The 13,870-nt window shown below is 46.6% G+C and overlaps 1 protein-coding gene across 1 annotated transcript in view; it reads left to right on the forward strand.

Moving 5' to 3' along the window:
* The first annotated feature begins 2,482 nt into the window (after positions 1-2,482).
* Positions 2,483-13,870, forward strand: part of CSPG4 (chondroitin sulfate proteoglycan 4) — a 110,086-nt gene continuing 98,698 nt past the window's right edge. Inside the window, exon 1 of the mRNA XM_082198000.1 lies at positions 2,483-2,696. Coding sequence (XP_082054126.1) covers positions 2,600-2,696 — 97 coding nt within the window. The 5' untranslated portion in view covers positions 2,483-2,599. The remainder of the gene's footprint in view (positions 2,697-13,870) is intronic.

Below are 13,870 nucleotides of genomic sequence, written 5' to 3' on the forward strand. Positions count from 1 at the left end.
CTTCTCTGGTGGGCAGCTTTGTGGGTGGGTCCTGGGCCTCCTTTGGGCTAATTCGGAATTAAAGGGAGTTCCCCTGAACGCAGGGCCAACTGACCAATATCGGTGCTTGGCCCCACGCCCAGGGCAAGGATAAATTCCTGGCCTCCTGGGCCTTTCAGTCTCTCTCTCACCATTTCAGTTCTCCCATCCACCCTCCCTCCCTCAAATTAGGGTTTTTGTGGATGGTATGACCTTGCTGTGGACAATGTCGTTTGCCGTATTTTGGGGGCTGAGCAGGATTTTTTTCTCATCTGGAAAATTGGTTCCACCATTTCGATTTTCACCTACCTCATAGCAACTGTCACAACTTTGTAAGGCGGATAGACATTGGGAAAGCCTAGTCTAGGTTGGAGGGCAGGTTGTAGCCTCTGCCTGCCTCTCCACAGGTAAGGGTATCCGGTTAAAAGGATCTGGGAGAAGTGGCTCCTGTCTGATGCCCAGATGGGGGCTAGGGCCATACCATACCTCCAATGGAGACCACTTGGGGGACAGCCCAATTTAACATAGGATATAGGGCATCCGCCACCCACTGGCTTCACCCTTAGAAACTGAAAAATACTCGGAGTCCTGTAGTGATTCCATGCTCTTTATTGCAGCTTGTAAAACAGTGATTGAATTGCCCCCCAAACCTCAGGTTTTATATACATTATTTACACAATGAGTTCCGTCTGATTGGCTGATTCTGCTTCCCTCCTGGAGCCTGATTTGTCTTTTCCTGCAAGCCAATCAGTTGTTGCATTCTAGGATCCTACTTGCCTATTGTTCTAGGATCCAAGCTACTACATAACAGAAACACTCCCAGTGGACAGGCAGGAGTGACATTCGAAGTTGCTTACCACAATGCCTATGGCCAAATCTTCACATCTGTAAGCAATAAAGTTGTGGCCTTATTTGATTTCAAACCAATATGCCAGGTGTTGTCTAGTTATTTGCACCTTAGGTAACAGGATGGTTATGTGGCCCCAATATGCGAACAGTTGCCTTAAAGGGGAAAGGGACATAGCTTAGTGATAGAGTATCTGTGCTGCATTCAGACTAGTCCCAGGTTCAATCCTGAGCATTCCCAGGTAGGGCTGGGAATGTTCTCTGGCTAAGAATCCTGGAGAGCTGCTGTCAGACAGCGCAGACAAGACTGAGCCAAATTCACAAATGGTTTGACATGGAATGAGCCAAGCTTCTATGTTTTTTGCTATTTTTCTAGCAAGGACCACAGTTACCACTCCAGCAACTACTGCCACTGCTGCCACTGTGGAACCTGATCTCATTACCAGATTCACCATGTCTTTTAGAAACACCCATAAAGAACAGCATATCAACAATAGTTCCAAAACAGGAACGTGTACATCTTCATTTATAGGAAAAGGATGTTTTCTAAAGTCTAGTTCTTGAGGAACAGATAGGAACACAGGCATCTGACTCTACCAGGTCAGACAGCTCCTCCCCTGACTCAGATGAGGCGCTAAACTTGTTTCAGTACCATTGCAGATTGTAATGTGGGGGCTCCCATAATTATTGAATCTGCCTCCATTTAAAAGAAAGTAGCCCCTGACTAGTCACTGGTTGGAATGTCTCATCACTTTTAAAAGAAACCAGCAGGGCTGTAGCACAGTGGTAGAGCATCTGCCTTGCATACAGAGTCCCATCAGCTCCAGGCAGCACACTGCAATCCTAGCAAGCCACTGGCAGTCAACAGACAGCACTGAGCTAGGTGGACTGTTGGTCTGACTAAGGTAGCTTCCTGTGTTCCCATAGTTTGCAATCTGGCCACCCAAGTCTTTAAGCAAAGGCAGCTCTACTGTTAAACAAGGTCAGGCAACCACCTCAGGTGGCAGGTGCTGAGGGGCAAAGGCAGGGGCAGTAGGCTCTTGGCAGTCCATCCTAAGCTACCTGACTATTCCCATCTGTTGGAGGACAGAGCTGTCCATGCTACATGGTTACATGGCTACAAAGTTAACTGTTAACTGCTGACTCTGGTGAAGTAGAGGGTGCTCTCCCATCACCAGCATTCATGTAAGATTCAACTGCCAGTCCCATGGTACAAGCAATGCAAACATCTCACCATGCCCTTTGACTCAGGGAGCAAAACTTATTGGGCCAGCCCTATCTTTATGTATAGACAAACACCATCTCTCTGCAGCCTCAAACAACCTCCCTGAGTCCCTTCACACAGCCATGTCAGAAAGAACCATACTGAAAAACAAAGAGCTGAAAGCCTGGCCAGTTCCCAAAAAGTTATGACAGAGAGGGAAGGAGGCGAAGGAGGAGATATTCAAAGAGTTTCTAAAAGGGGAAATGGGGAGGGGGAAGAACTAGCCCTTTAAGAAGGGGAACTGACTTGTAACATGAGAGGTATCTGTTTTAACCCAGCCCTGTTTCTGACTGGTGGGGAACTTCAGAACATCCCTCCCTCAGCTGCAAGCTTATTAAATATAGTAGTAGCCGAACCTTCAATTGAAAACAGACAGGCTGTGTCTGTAGCTTGTGCCTCCTTTGCGTGCTTGTTGCTCAGTGTCCGGGGAATGGTCTGAGTGCCGCTCTCTGGCCCATTCCAGGCAATACTATGAGGTCCAGCCTTCCTTCAGTGGTGTCTGTGCTGCTGCCCATGTTCCAGCTTCTGCTCCATACACTGCCACTCCATGCAAACCCAGAGTCTGGAGGTAAGCCCCAATCTCTTCTCCTTCCGAAGTTTCAGCCACTTTTTCGGGAGAAAATGTTTGTTTGTCTGGGGGGGGGGGTATATGGAGCATTTGCCACTGAGATGCATGGATAACAAGCATGCATGCAAAAGGACTCTCAGTGGATTGCTGCAGCATGTAGTTTTGTCCTAAAGCCACAGGATCAGTGAAGGAATGTGTTTAAGAGTTGTGTTAGGAAAACAGACAGAGAGGTCATTGACAGGTCTCAGTCACAACTTCCAGAGCCTCTATTATTCAAGCGCTTGGGTCAGGGTTTCGTTTTGGAGATGATCTGAATAAGATATGACAAATGCTTCAATGTGGGGTTGTCAGAGTGAGAGAGAGTAGGCACCATCCTTGAAAGTGCAGCTTCTTTTGATGGATGAGATGAGTTATCTGCCGGAGCCATATCCTTTGGTAAACCTGTTTGTGTCTGTTGAATTGGCTATGTTTGATCCTGAAGAAGTTGCCCTAAGAAATTTTACAATAATAGCAAGCTGATTGCATGTGAAGCTGTGCAACAGCCTCACTGGTTGAACACATTAGGTTGAGCTGTACCTGGGTGTACTTAGCTGTCTGCTCATGAGATAGGAAGGAAAAGTCAGCCTCAAAGGCAAGATATGCCTACCAAGAGATGGGACTAGATGGAGCAGCAACATCTTTTCGAGATCTTCCTACAGAGAGACCAATCAGAGTGCAAAACTCCCAAGCATCTTTTCCTGCTGAGGGTCAGCTTGGAGCATTACCCTTTTTTTGCAGACTAAAAGCCACCAGTGCCACCCATAAATGATTGGTGGTAGCAAATGAACAGTGCCAGCAGTGTGCATTTTGTGTAGGGCTTTCACACACAGGAGCCTTGCTTATGAATGACTTGATGTTTGGAGCTGATTATGGCTTGCAGGCTCCTGCGAAAAACTCTTACACTAGTTACCCAGAAATCTGAATTGTGCTATGAGCTACAGAACCTAGTTCTCCAGTGTGGATCCAGTGCAGGACTCCCAATGGATGTCGGGACTTTAAAAGGAGCATGTTTGTGCACATTGTGGTTGTGCAGAGGAAAGTTAAAGGGTGTGGCCAGTACCTAAAGGCTGTGTGGGATTTCTGATGGTTGTAGCACTATGAATTCCCAATGGCCACATGTTCTTTCTTCTCTTTTATAGAAGTAGTGACTTTTTGGCAATGACCCATATGCATCTTTTGCATCTGAGGAATCAATTAAATCTATCTGTATCACTGGTCTTCAACTGGTGGGTCGGGATGGACTAGTGGGTCGTGGCCTGATTCATGCTGGGTGACAGCAGAGGCACCACTGGTAAAAGATTAAGAAATGGCTCCCCAGATGCATGAGTGGGTTAAGAGTGGGTCCTGGGTTTTTCCATGTATAAGACAATGTTTTTTTGCTAAATATTGTTAGAAATATTTTTTTGGGGGGGTGTCTTTCTCCTTACATTCCCGCGGCTGCTGTGAAGAAGCTGCCGGAACTGCCAATCCACTTCCATAAACCAGTGTGTGGACTTCAGTGAACCATTACAGGGTGGCTGCAGCTGATGTTCTAATATACGGTAGGGGGTGCAGGGTGGCATGGGGGCTGCAGGGCAGCGATCTCCCCCAAAAAGGCAATAACTTTGGGCGATCTTGGGGTTGCTATTTCAAAGTCACTCTGTTTGGTGTTTAAAATATTGATTTCTTAATTTAAGGTTCAAGAAAAATAGGGGTTGTCTTATACATGGGGGCATCATACATGGAAAAATATGGTACATTCTTATCACATTGTACTAGTGGAAGTGAAATGTTTGATATTAATTGACTGAGATGGGACTGGAATGTTTGGTTGCTTGGGGAGCAGAGCAACAGGCTCTGTGAGGACAAGGGAAGTTGTTAGTGTGGTTGAGATTAAAACCTCACATGAATTTCTTTAAGCAGCCTGAGGACTTGAAAGAAGTCCCTGGGAATCAGAGAAGCAAAAGGATTTAGTTGAGATTCCTGCTTTGCAGGGGGCTGGACTAGAGGGCCCTCAGGGAGCCTTCTAGCACTATGCTTCTATGCCTCTATGACATGGGAAGTCCAGAGGCAAGGAGAGAACAGAAATTGAAGGAATGGTATGTGACTTGAGGCAAAAGACAGAGAAGACAGACATTTTAGTCAAGAAGAGGTTAATCTAAGAGGAAAAGAACTTCACAAGGCTTCAGGTCAGGAGGAGCAATGTTGCGGAAGTTGGTTGAGACAAGGTGGCCGAAAGGAGTGATTGCTAAGTATACATCAGGAATAGCCAGCATGGTGACCTTCAGAAGCCACTGGACTACAATTCCCATCAGCCCCTGCCAGCAAGGCCAAAAGACAGTGAGACTTGTACTCCAGGTCATCTAAAGGACACCATCTTGGCCACCCCAGCCAAGGGTAGTTCTAGAGTAGCTGCACCAACCTGGTGCCCTCTTGGCTTTCTGAACTACAATTTAAATAATAATAATAATAATGATAATAACAACAACAACAACAACAACAACAACAACAACAATTTTTTTAAAAAATTATTTATATCCCGCCCTCCCCAGCCGAAGCCGGGCTCAGAGCGGCTAACAACAGTAAAATGATAAAACATTCTAAAATCATTTCATTAATTTCAATCAGATTAATGGCAACCATTGGGCTAGAGTTCTGTGAGGATTGCCGAGGGAGAGAGTCAGGCTGTGCCCTGGCCAAAGACCTGGTGGAACAGCTCTGTCTTGCAAGCGCTGTGGAAAGATGTCACGTCCCGCAGGGCCCTAGTCTCTTGTGACAGAGTGTTCCACCAGATCGGAGCCACAGCCGAAAAAGCCCTGGCTCTAGTTGAGGCCAGCCTAACCTCTCTGTGGCCTGGGACCTTCAAGATGTTTTTGTTTGAAGACCGTAAGTCATAATCCCTGACCAAGCTGGCTACAGCTGATGGGAATTGTAGTCCAACAACATCAGGATGACACCAGACTGGAGAAGCATCTGTCACAGAAATTCTCCCCTTTGTGACTTTTACTGTCACTGAATTATTGCAACTGTCAGAAAGCAACAAGGACCAAAACCAGGGACGGGGACAAATTTTGATTTGAAGTAAGCACTCATGTTATTTGTTACAGGCTCCTAGCTTGAATCTAAAAAGTATTCCTAATATACACAAGCTATCTCCAATCTCTGATTTTTGCAGACTCTGAGAGTTTTGTACTAAACTACCTATAATATAGCCTCATTAAGCTCTGTGAGCTTATTATGGGGAACCTGCCTTAGATGGTAAAGAGCTTATTCCATCTATCCCTTCTATGTGACAAGCTGAGCAGAAGAGGTTGTGTGCACTGTTTCTCAGGGGTGGGGGAGGCTTTAGGATAGGTTTAGGCAAATTCATGGAAGAGAAGGATATCAATGGCTACCAACTCTTATTTATTTATTTATTTATTTATTTATTTAATCTCTTGATTGTAAAAAAACCTCAAAGTGGTTTACAAAAGGTAAAGCCGTAAAATCAAGAAAAATGTACAACCCTACTTTCCAGCTTACAAAACTTAAAATACTTAAACAGATTAAAATTACCTCTATGTTTTACCTCTGCTGCTGGGGGGTAGAATTGCTCTTACACTCGGGTCCTGCTTGCATGGTTCTCATGGGTTGGCCACTGTGAGGACAGGATGCTGGGCTTAAAGGAGCCTTTTCTCGGTCCTGCCACTCTCACAATACAGTAATGCTTTTTTTGGATACAGGAGAGGGCCTTTCCAGGGGCTGCTCCCAATCTTTGGAACTTCCTTCCTAGAGAAGTTAGACTAGCTCCCCCTGCTTGTTGTCTTTTTGCAAGCTGGTGTATGCTTTGGAGAACTGAATGTTTTTAAGGAAAGGGCTGGTGCTGTGATGTTTTTATTGGCATGATCTGCATAGCTAGATTGAGAGAGTCTGCTAATGTTTAATTGTTTTTAATGATTTCCTGAGTCCCTGTCAGGGAAAAAGATGGGATGACAACAACAACAACAACAACAACAACTGGGTCGAAGTAATGTTACGGTTTTTTAAAATGAGATCAGGTGTAGCACCCTGCTGGGGCAGGATGGAAACAGACTGAACAGACCCATGTTCCTTCTGTGTGGGTTACTGCAAGACAGTAGGCAAACAGGGACATATAATGCCAAGCAATTTCCAAAGTGCAGTGCCCATGTTTTCCCATATGACAGTTTGCATAACTTGGCACTGCTGGCATATGGCTGTCCCATTGCCTCCCTTTTACTGTCCTCGTTTCTCTTCCATCCTCTCCTCTGACTTTGCCAGGGCAGCTACAACCAAGAGAAGATGCAACCTCATCCATCTTGGAAGCAGCATGACATGGCCATGTGGCTCTGGGTCCTTTCAGACAGTCTCAGCAGCGCCTTTCCTTAAATATAGCTTTGGCTTTCATACTCTCCACCTGTTGCCCATAATGCCGGCTCTCTCTATCTCTACCTCTCTCCCTGCACCCACCCATCTAAACCTGTTTTATACTGACTCAGACCATCAAGTTCATTGTTGCCAACACTGGCTGGCAGTGTCTCCAGGCTTTCAGACAGGATTTTTTCTCAGCCGTTCCAGAAGATTATCAGGGATTGAACCATCTTCCTGCATGCAAAGCAGGTCTCCTGCCACTGACTTTGGCCACACCCAGTGGTGAAGCTGCATGCTCCGGCATCGCTGGGAGTGCGGCTGGTGTGCGTCCTGGGGGCGTGGCATGCTTCCTGGAGGCATGGCGCCCAGCACAGTGGGGAACAGTGACAAAACTGCATGCTCTGGCACTGGGAGCGGAGAGCAGGTGGGGGCATGGCTTGCAGCACATCGCCAGCGGGGGTGTGGCGTGCAGCCCGGGGGCGTGGCATGTGTCCTGGGGGCGTGGTGCCTGGTGCGGTGGGGTGTGTGTGGTGCGTGTTGGGGGGCGGCCGTGATGGTACCCCCCGATGGTGCTGGGGGTGATGCACTTCCCCGCCCCTGTTCCTCTGCCACTGGAGGGGTGCGCGGAGCATGTCCGGGGGGGTGGCTGCGATGGTACCCCCCTCCCCAATGGTGCTGGGGGCAGTGCGCTCCCCCCCCCATTCCTCGGCCAGTGGCCACACCCACTCACAACGTCTGACTTAGCAATAGTAATAATTTAATAATAATATTTTTTTATTTATACCCCACCCATCTGGCTTTGTTTCTCCAGCCACTCTGGGTGGCTTCCAACAAAGTATTAAAATACAGTAGTATGTTAAACATTAAAAGCTTCCCTAAAGAGGGCTGCCTTCAGATGTCTTCTAAAAGTCTGGTAGTTGTTCTTCTCTTTGACATCTCGTGAGAGGGCGTTCTACAGGGCAGGTGCCACTACCGAGAAGGCCCTCTGCCTGGTTCCCTGTAACTTGGCTTCTCACAGTGAGGGAACCGCCAGAAGGCCCTCGGTGCTGGACCTCAGTGTCTGGGCAGAACGATGGGGGTGGAGATGCTCCTTCAGGTATACTGGACCAAGGCCGTTTAGGGCTTTAAAGGTCAGCACCAACACTTTGAATTGTGCTCGGAAACATACTGGGAGCCAATGTAGGTCTTTCAAAACTGGGGTTATGTGGTCCCAGCAGCCGCTCCCAGTTACCAGTCTAGTTGCTGCATTCTGGATTAGTTGTAGTTTCTGGGTCACCTTCAAAGGTAGCCCCACGTAGAGCGCATTGCAGTAGTCCAAGCGGGGGATAACTAGAGCATGCACCACTCTGGCAAGACAGTCCGCGGGCAGGTAGGGTCTCAGCCTGCATACCAGATGGAGCTGGTAAACAGCTGCCCTGGACACAGAATTGACCTGTGCCTCCATGGATAGCTGTGAGTCCAAAATGACTCCCAGGCTGCGCACCTGGTCCTTCAGGGGCACAGTTACCCCATTCAGGACCAGGGAGTCCTCCACACCTGCATGCCTCCTGTCCCCCCAGTACTTCTGTCTTGTCAGGATTCAACCTGTTAGCCGCCATCCATCCTCCAACCGCCTCCAGGCGCTCACACAGGACCTTCACTGCCTTCACTGGTTCTGATCTGAAAGAGAGGTAGAGCTGGCTATCATCCGCATACTGATGAACACCCATCCCAAACCCCCTGATGATCTCTCCCAGTGGCTGCATGTAGATGCTGAAAAGCATGGGGGAGAGGACAGAACCATGAGACAGCACACAAGTGAGAGCCCAGGGGTCTGAACACTCACCCCCCCCCCACTTTCTGAACACGACCCAGGAGGAAGGAGCAGAACCGCTGTATAACAGTGCCCCCAGCTCCCAGCCCCTCTAGCCCGACTGGAGGGGATCCAAATGGTCCGCTTCTTCCAGGCGTGCCTGGAGTTGTTCAGCAACCACTTGCTCAATCTCCTTGCCCAAGAATGGAAGATTTGAGACTGGGCGATAGTTGGCCATATTGGCCGGGTCTAGAGTTGTTGTTTTTTAGAAGCGGTTTAATGACCGCCTCTTTCAGGAGGTCTGGGAAGGCTCCCTCACAGAGAGAAGCATTCACCACCCTGTGAAGCCCGTCGCCCAGCTCTTCCCGGCTAGCTTTTATAAGCCAGGATGGGCAAGGATCAAGGAGAGTTCCCCTTTCTATGCCTGGATTTTCTGGAAAACGATCTACTTTTTCCTGCATTTATATCCCACCTTTCCTCCAAGGAACTCCAAGTGAAATAACTTGTTCTCTCTCCCCCTGTTTTAGCCTCATAACAACCCTCTGTGGCAGATTCAGCTGAGAGACAGTGAATGGCCCAATAAGCTTCATGTCTGAGCAAGGATTTGAACCTGGGCTACCCAGGTCCTAGTCCAGCACTACACATGCCTCAGTTGATTCTGAGCCCAGTTCAGAATCTGCCACGCTCCGCTGATGATGCACTCACAATTACATCAGAGTGGTTTCAGCACAAGGCGTGATCAGAATTTTCCCTTTCCATTTGTTTGCCTGCCTTCCTCTCTCCCTCCCCCTTTCTTCCACCCATTTACCTGGATTGTTGATCCAGTGGTGCAGAAGGAAGGGAGACCCGCTCTTCCCATCCCCTCTCTGATCTCTAAAAACGAGTTTGATTCTCAGTAGAGACTCTATCTTCCCCCCTTTTTGGCAACTTCTGTGATAGCACAAGTTGTTCCTGCTACTACTTTGCTTAAGGTTGAAATTGTGAATGGTTCTATCAGGTCTGGCTCAAGGATGAGAGCAAGGAAGCATTTGGATTTGTGTTTGCTCAGATCAGCCTTCCCCAAACTGTTTTGGAACACAATGCAGATGTTCTGCAATACAACTCCCATCAGCCCCATTCTGGCTGTATCTGGAGGGCACGCGGTTGGGGAAGGCTGGCTCAGATTTCCCCACCCAGTCACCATCCTTCTGCCAATGTGTGTCTGCCAGTTTCCCCATGCTTTGTCCTAACTGGGGCAGAGGATTCTTCTTCCCAGCTGAACACAGACAGAGGAGGGCAAAGGCTTTATCTCCACTGAAAGCATATGTTGGGGGCAGAGGTCTTACACCCTTTGAACTGCCATAACGTCCCCCAGGAATCATAGGACCTGTTGCTTAGTGAGTTTTGGAGATCCGAGACCCCCACCATCTTCTTGGAGTGAGGCTTCAGAAGCACTAATTTTTTCAAGTGCTATTTGTGGCTGATTATTTGAAGAATTTAACCCCTTTGACCAGAGTTTGATACTCATTGCCCTTTACACTGTGTGTTGAAAAATGATCTGATGAATACTAAAAATGTATATATTATGAATTAATATCTGCACCAACTGCTGAAATATAATAAGACTTCTGGTAAATAAGCTGGTTTTTGTCCCAGTTATTTGGGGAAACATACTGCTATCACTTTTTGTGTATCATTGACATGTCTTTCTTGCCATTGGGAAATGGTTTCAATGATGGAAATATTGGATTTGCTACATTCCGGTGTTTAAAAGAAATGAATAGAATAAACTATAAATTTGAATAAATATGTTTGCTATCAGTTTAATGAGCCTGATTACCAACCCTGTATTTTCTTTTGAAACATAATGTAGCATTAATAGATTCATTATATTTGAGAGAACAGTGAGTAAATAGCACAAATGTTATTTATATATTAATGTATGAACATCAGATTGTTTATGTTAGGGATGTCTATTAAATACAGTATATCTATAATCATACAGACAATAGTAAATAACATTAATTAATGTAAATTAATTGCATTGAATTATAGACTATTTAACACTTACCTATCATCAATGCTTTGCTATTCAAGTCTGCTACCAATTTTGCAGGTCACCACTTGGACAGCCTCATAAATCCATTCCTTCCCCAGTTTTCATACAAAACTGTCCCTCTCAATATTCAAACATGCAAGTCACACTGTGTGTGATGCTGAAGTTCCAGTATTGTAGATATTTATGTCGTTTTATTTCACAAAACCCAGCTGCAGAGGGAAAGTGGGGCATGACTAGCACTGGCATTGTGTGTAGACAGAGTCTCTCTCTTTGCTCCTGCACCACGTCCCCCGTCCAAATCCCTCCACACACATAAAAGGCTACTATAAGTCAGAGATGAGGAAACGTTTTCAGCCCAAAGGCCATATTCTCTTGTAAGCAACCTTCTGGGGTCCACATATCAGCGATTGACTGGACCAGAGGCAAAGGTCACATTCACCCCATACATTTAAAGTTCCCAGAGTGGTTTAACAATCAATGAGGAAATATGGAAATTGTAGCTCTGGGAGGTGAACAGTGATATCCAAACACTTCTCAGCACCCTTAACAAACTACAGCTCCCAAAGCCATGGCTGTTTAAAGTGGTATCATAGGGCCTTAAATATGCCTTATGAATGTGGCCAAAAAGTGAATGGACTCATGGAAGTGGCTTTCCCCCTTGTACGTTAGGTTAGATTCTACTTTGTTTCCTGCTTGGCAGGGGGTTGGACTCGATGGCCCTTGTGGTCTCTTCCAACTCTATGATTCTACTCTCACAAAAGGGGTTTCTACACACACATGCAAGAGGCACCATCACAATTCAATGACACATTCCAGCCGGGGGGGATTACTTGATGTGGGCACAGGCTGGTGGCAGTGAAGAGTATGGCCTTTGGAGAGTCCTGAGGGCCATACTGAGAAGCCTGGAAGGCCACATTTGGCCTCCAGGTTTGAGATTTGCCCATCCCTGCCATGACTGATGAAGAGGGAAACTTGAGAACTGCTCACAGTTTCCAAGGGCAATTTAAGTCTGGGAATCAGCAAGCGGACACAGGATTAGGACTCCTCTCCCTCCCCACAACATAGTAGCTCTAAATTGACCCCAGAGCTGCTTTTTTGTTAGACAAAAGGGCATCAGGGCTTCCAGTCATTGAATTACTGCATCACATGCAGTTTTATCCTCATTCTCCATCTCAAAATTTACCACAGTCAGGGAAACAGAATTGAAATTCAGTGTCAAGGTACAGCTTGTGTGATGCTCACTTGGCAACCACCCATCTCTGGGTGTGAGGTTTTGTTCCAAGCTCGTGGAAATTCTGAGGGAAAAGGAGAGTCAAAGTTCTTTCTACTGAGTCCAGAAAATCCTGTGGCTCACACTGCCCACACCATATAGCTGCTCCTCAACCCACCCATGGCTTCTTTAAAGGTTTTCAATAAATTGCAAGAATTTGCCACTCTAGAAACAGAAGCCATAAGCTTCTGACAAATATCAAGTTTTGAGTGCTCAGTTTCTTGTGGGTCAACAGTAGATATTCTAATGAGAACAAATACTTAAGAAATTGTTTTTTGTTTTTCACAAATATTTTTTAAAATGGCATGCAGTTTTTACAAAGTTCACATTCTTCCCCTTTCTCCATCACCTGAACTTTTAAGTTCATTTAAACCTTGGAGGAGCAATCCTCATATTAATTCATGGGCATCTTGAATGCTTGTCACCAGCTTTGATACCTCTCATAGAATCATAGAATCATAGAGTTGGAATAGACCACAAGGGCCATCGAGTCCAACCCCCTGCCAAGCAGGAAACACCATCAGAGCACTCCTGACATATGGTTGTCAAGCCTCTGCTTAAAGACCTCCAAAGGAGGAGACTCCACCACACTCCTTGGCAGCAAATTCCACTGTCGAACAGCTCTTACTGTCAGGAAGTTCTTCCTAATGTTTAGGTGGAATCTTCTTTCTTGTAGTTTGGATCCATTGCTCCGTGTCCACTTCTCTGGAGCAGCAGAAAACAACCTTTCTCCCTCCTCTATATGACATCCTTTTATATATTTGAACATGGCTATCATATCACCCCTTAACCTCCTCTTCTCCAGGCTAAACATGGAGAATGAGGAACCTCTGGCCCTCCAGATGTTGTTGTACTCCAACTCCCATCAGCCCTAGCCTGCATAACCATTCTCAAAGATGAATGGTAGTTGAAGTCCAGCAACATCTCGAGGGCTACAAGTCTCCTACCCCTGCAATAGATTAATCTGGTTGAGAAATATTTAATCATTTGTCTGGCTATTTCAAGCAGTGGAGACTGGTGCTCATTAGGACTGGTAGGGTAAAAGGCAGGGAGGCCAACAGTAGGTGGCGCCAGAGCCAATGGCTAGGAGAACCAGAGACAATGATGGGCAGAGCCTAGTCTTGCCTCCCCCCTCCTTCCTGCTCAGTTCTGCAAAGGTAACACGGAAACTGAGGAGGAAACGGAGAGCCAGTGTCATCCCCTAGACTGCTTGTAAGTAAGGAGCTTGTAAGCTACAGTGGCAGCTTGAGGGAAGACTGAGGTTGGTGTGCCTATGTCCCACTAGCTCTAATGAACCAGACTCCTCTGATTCCAAGTGTCCAAAGTGTTCATATCCATTATTCCCCTGCATGAGTGCCTAAGGGCCCCACTCCTGTCACTCACCACCTAGCCCAGGGCGGGGCCTGACAGGCCTCATAAGGACGGTTGCTGCTACTGCTGCTGCTGTCCAGGAGGACTCGGAAGGGCGCAGAGTTCTTTTTAAAATGTTTTAAAATTTTCTTTTTCCCCTTTGAACTTTTTGTATGTGGGGTGGGGGGTGGGGTGGATGTTTGGTTGGGCTTGGGAATTTGTTTGATTTTGATGTATTTGTAATTTTTACATTTTTATGTTTGTATTGTTTTATTGTGTGTTTTTTTAAAAAAGGTTTTATTTTGTTCTTAAGGGGAGGGGTCAGGGCTGCCGGGGAG

The sequence above is a fragment of the Podarcis vaucheri genome (genome assembly GCF_965113315.1).
Source record: "Podarcis vaucheri genome assembly, chromosome: 14".
In the NCBI taxonomy this organism is placed as follows: domain Eukaryota; kingdom Metazoa; phylum Chordata; class Lepidosauria; order Squamata; family Lacertidae; genus Podarcis; species Podarcis vaucheri.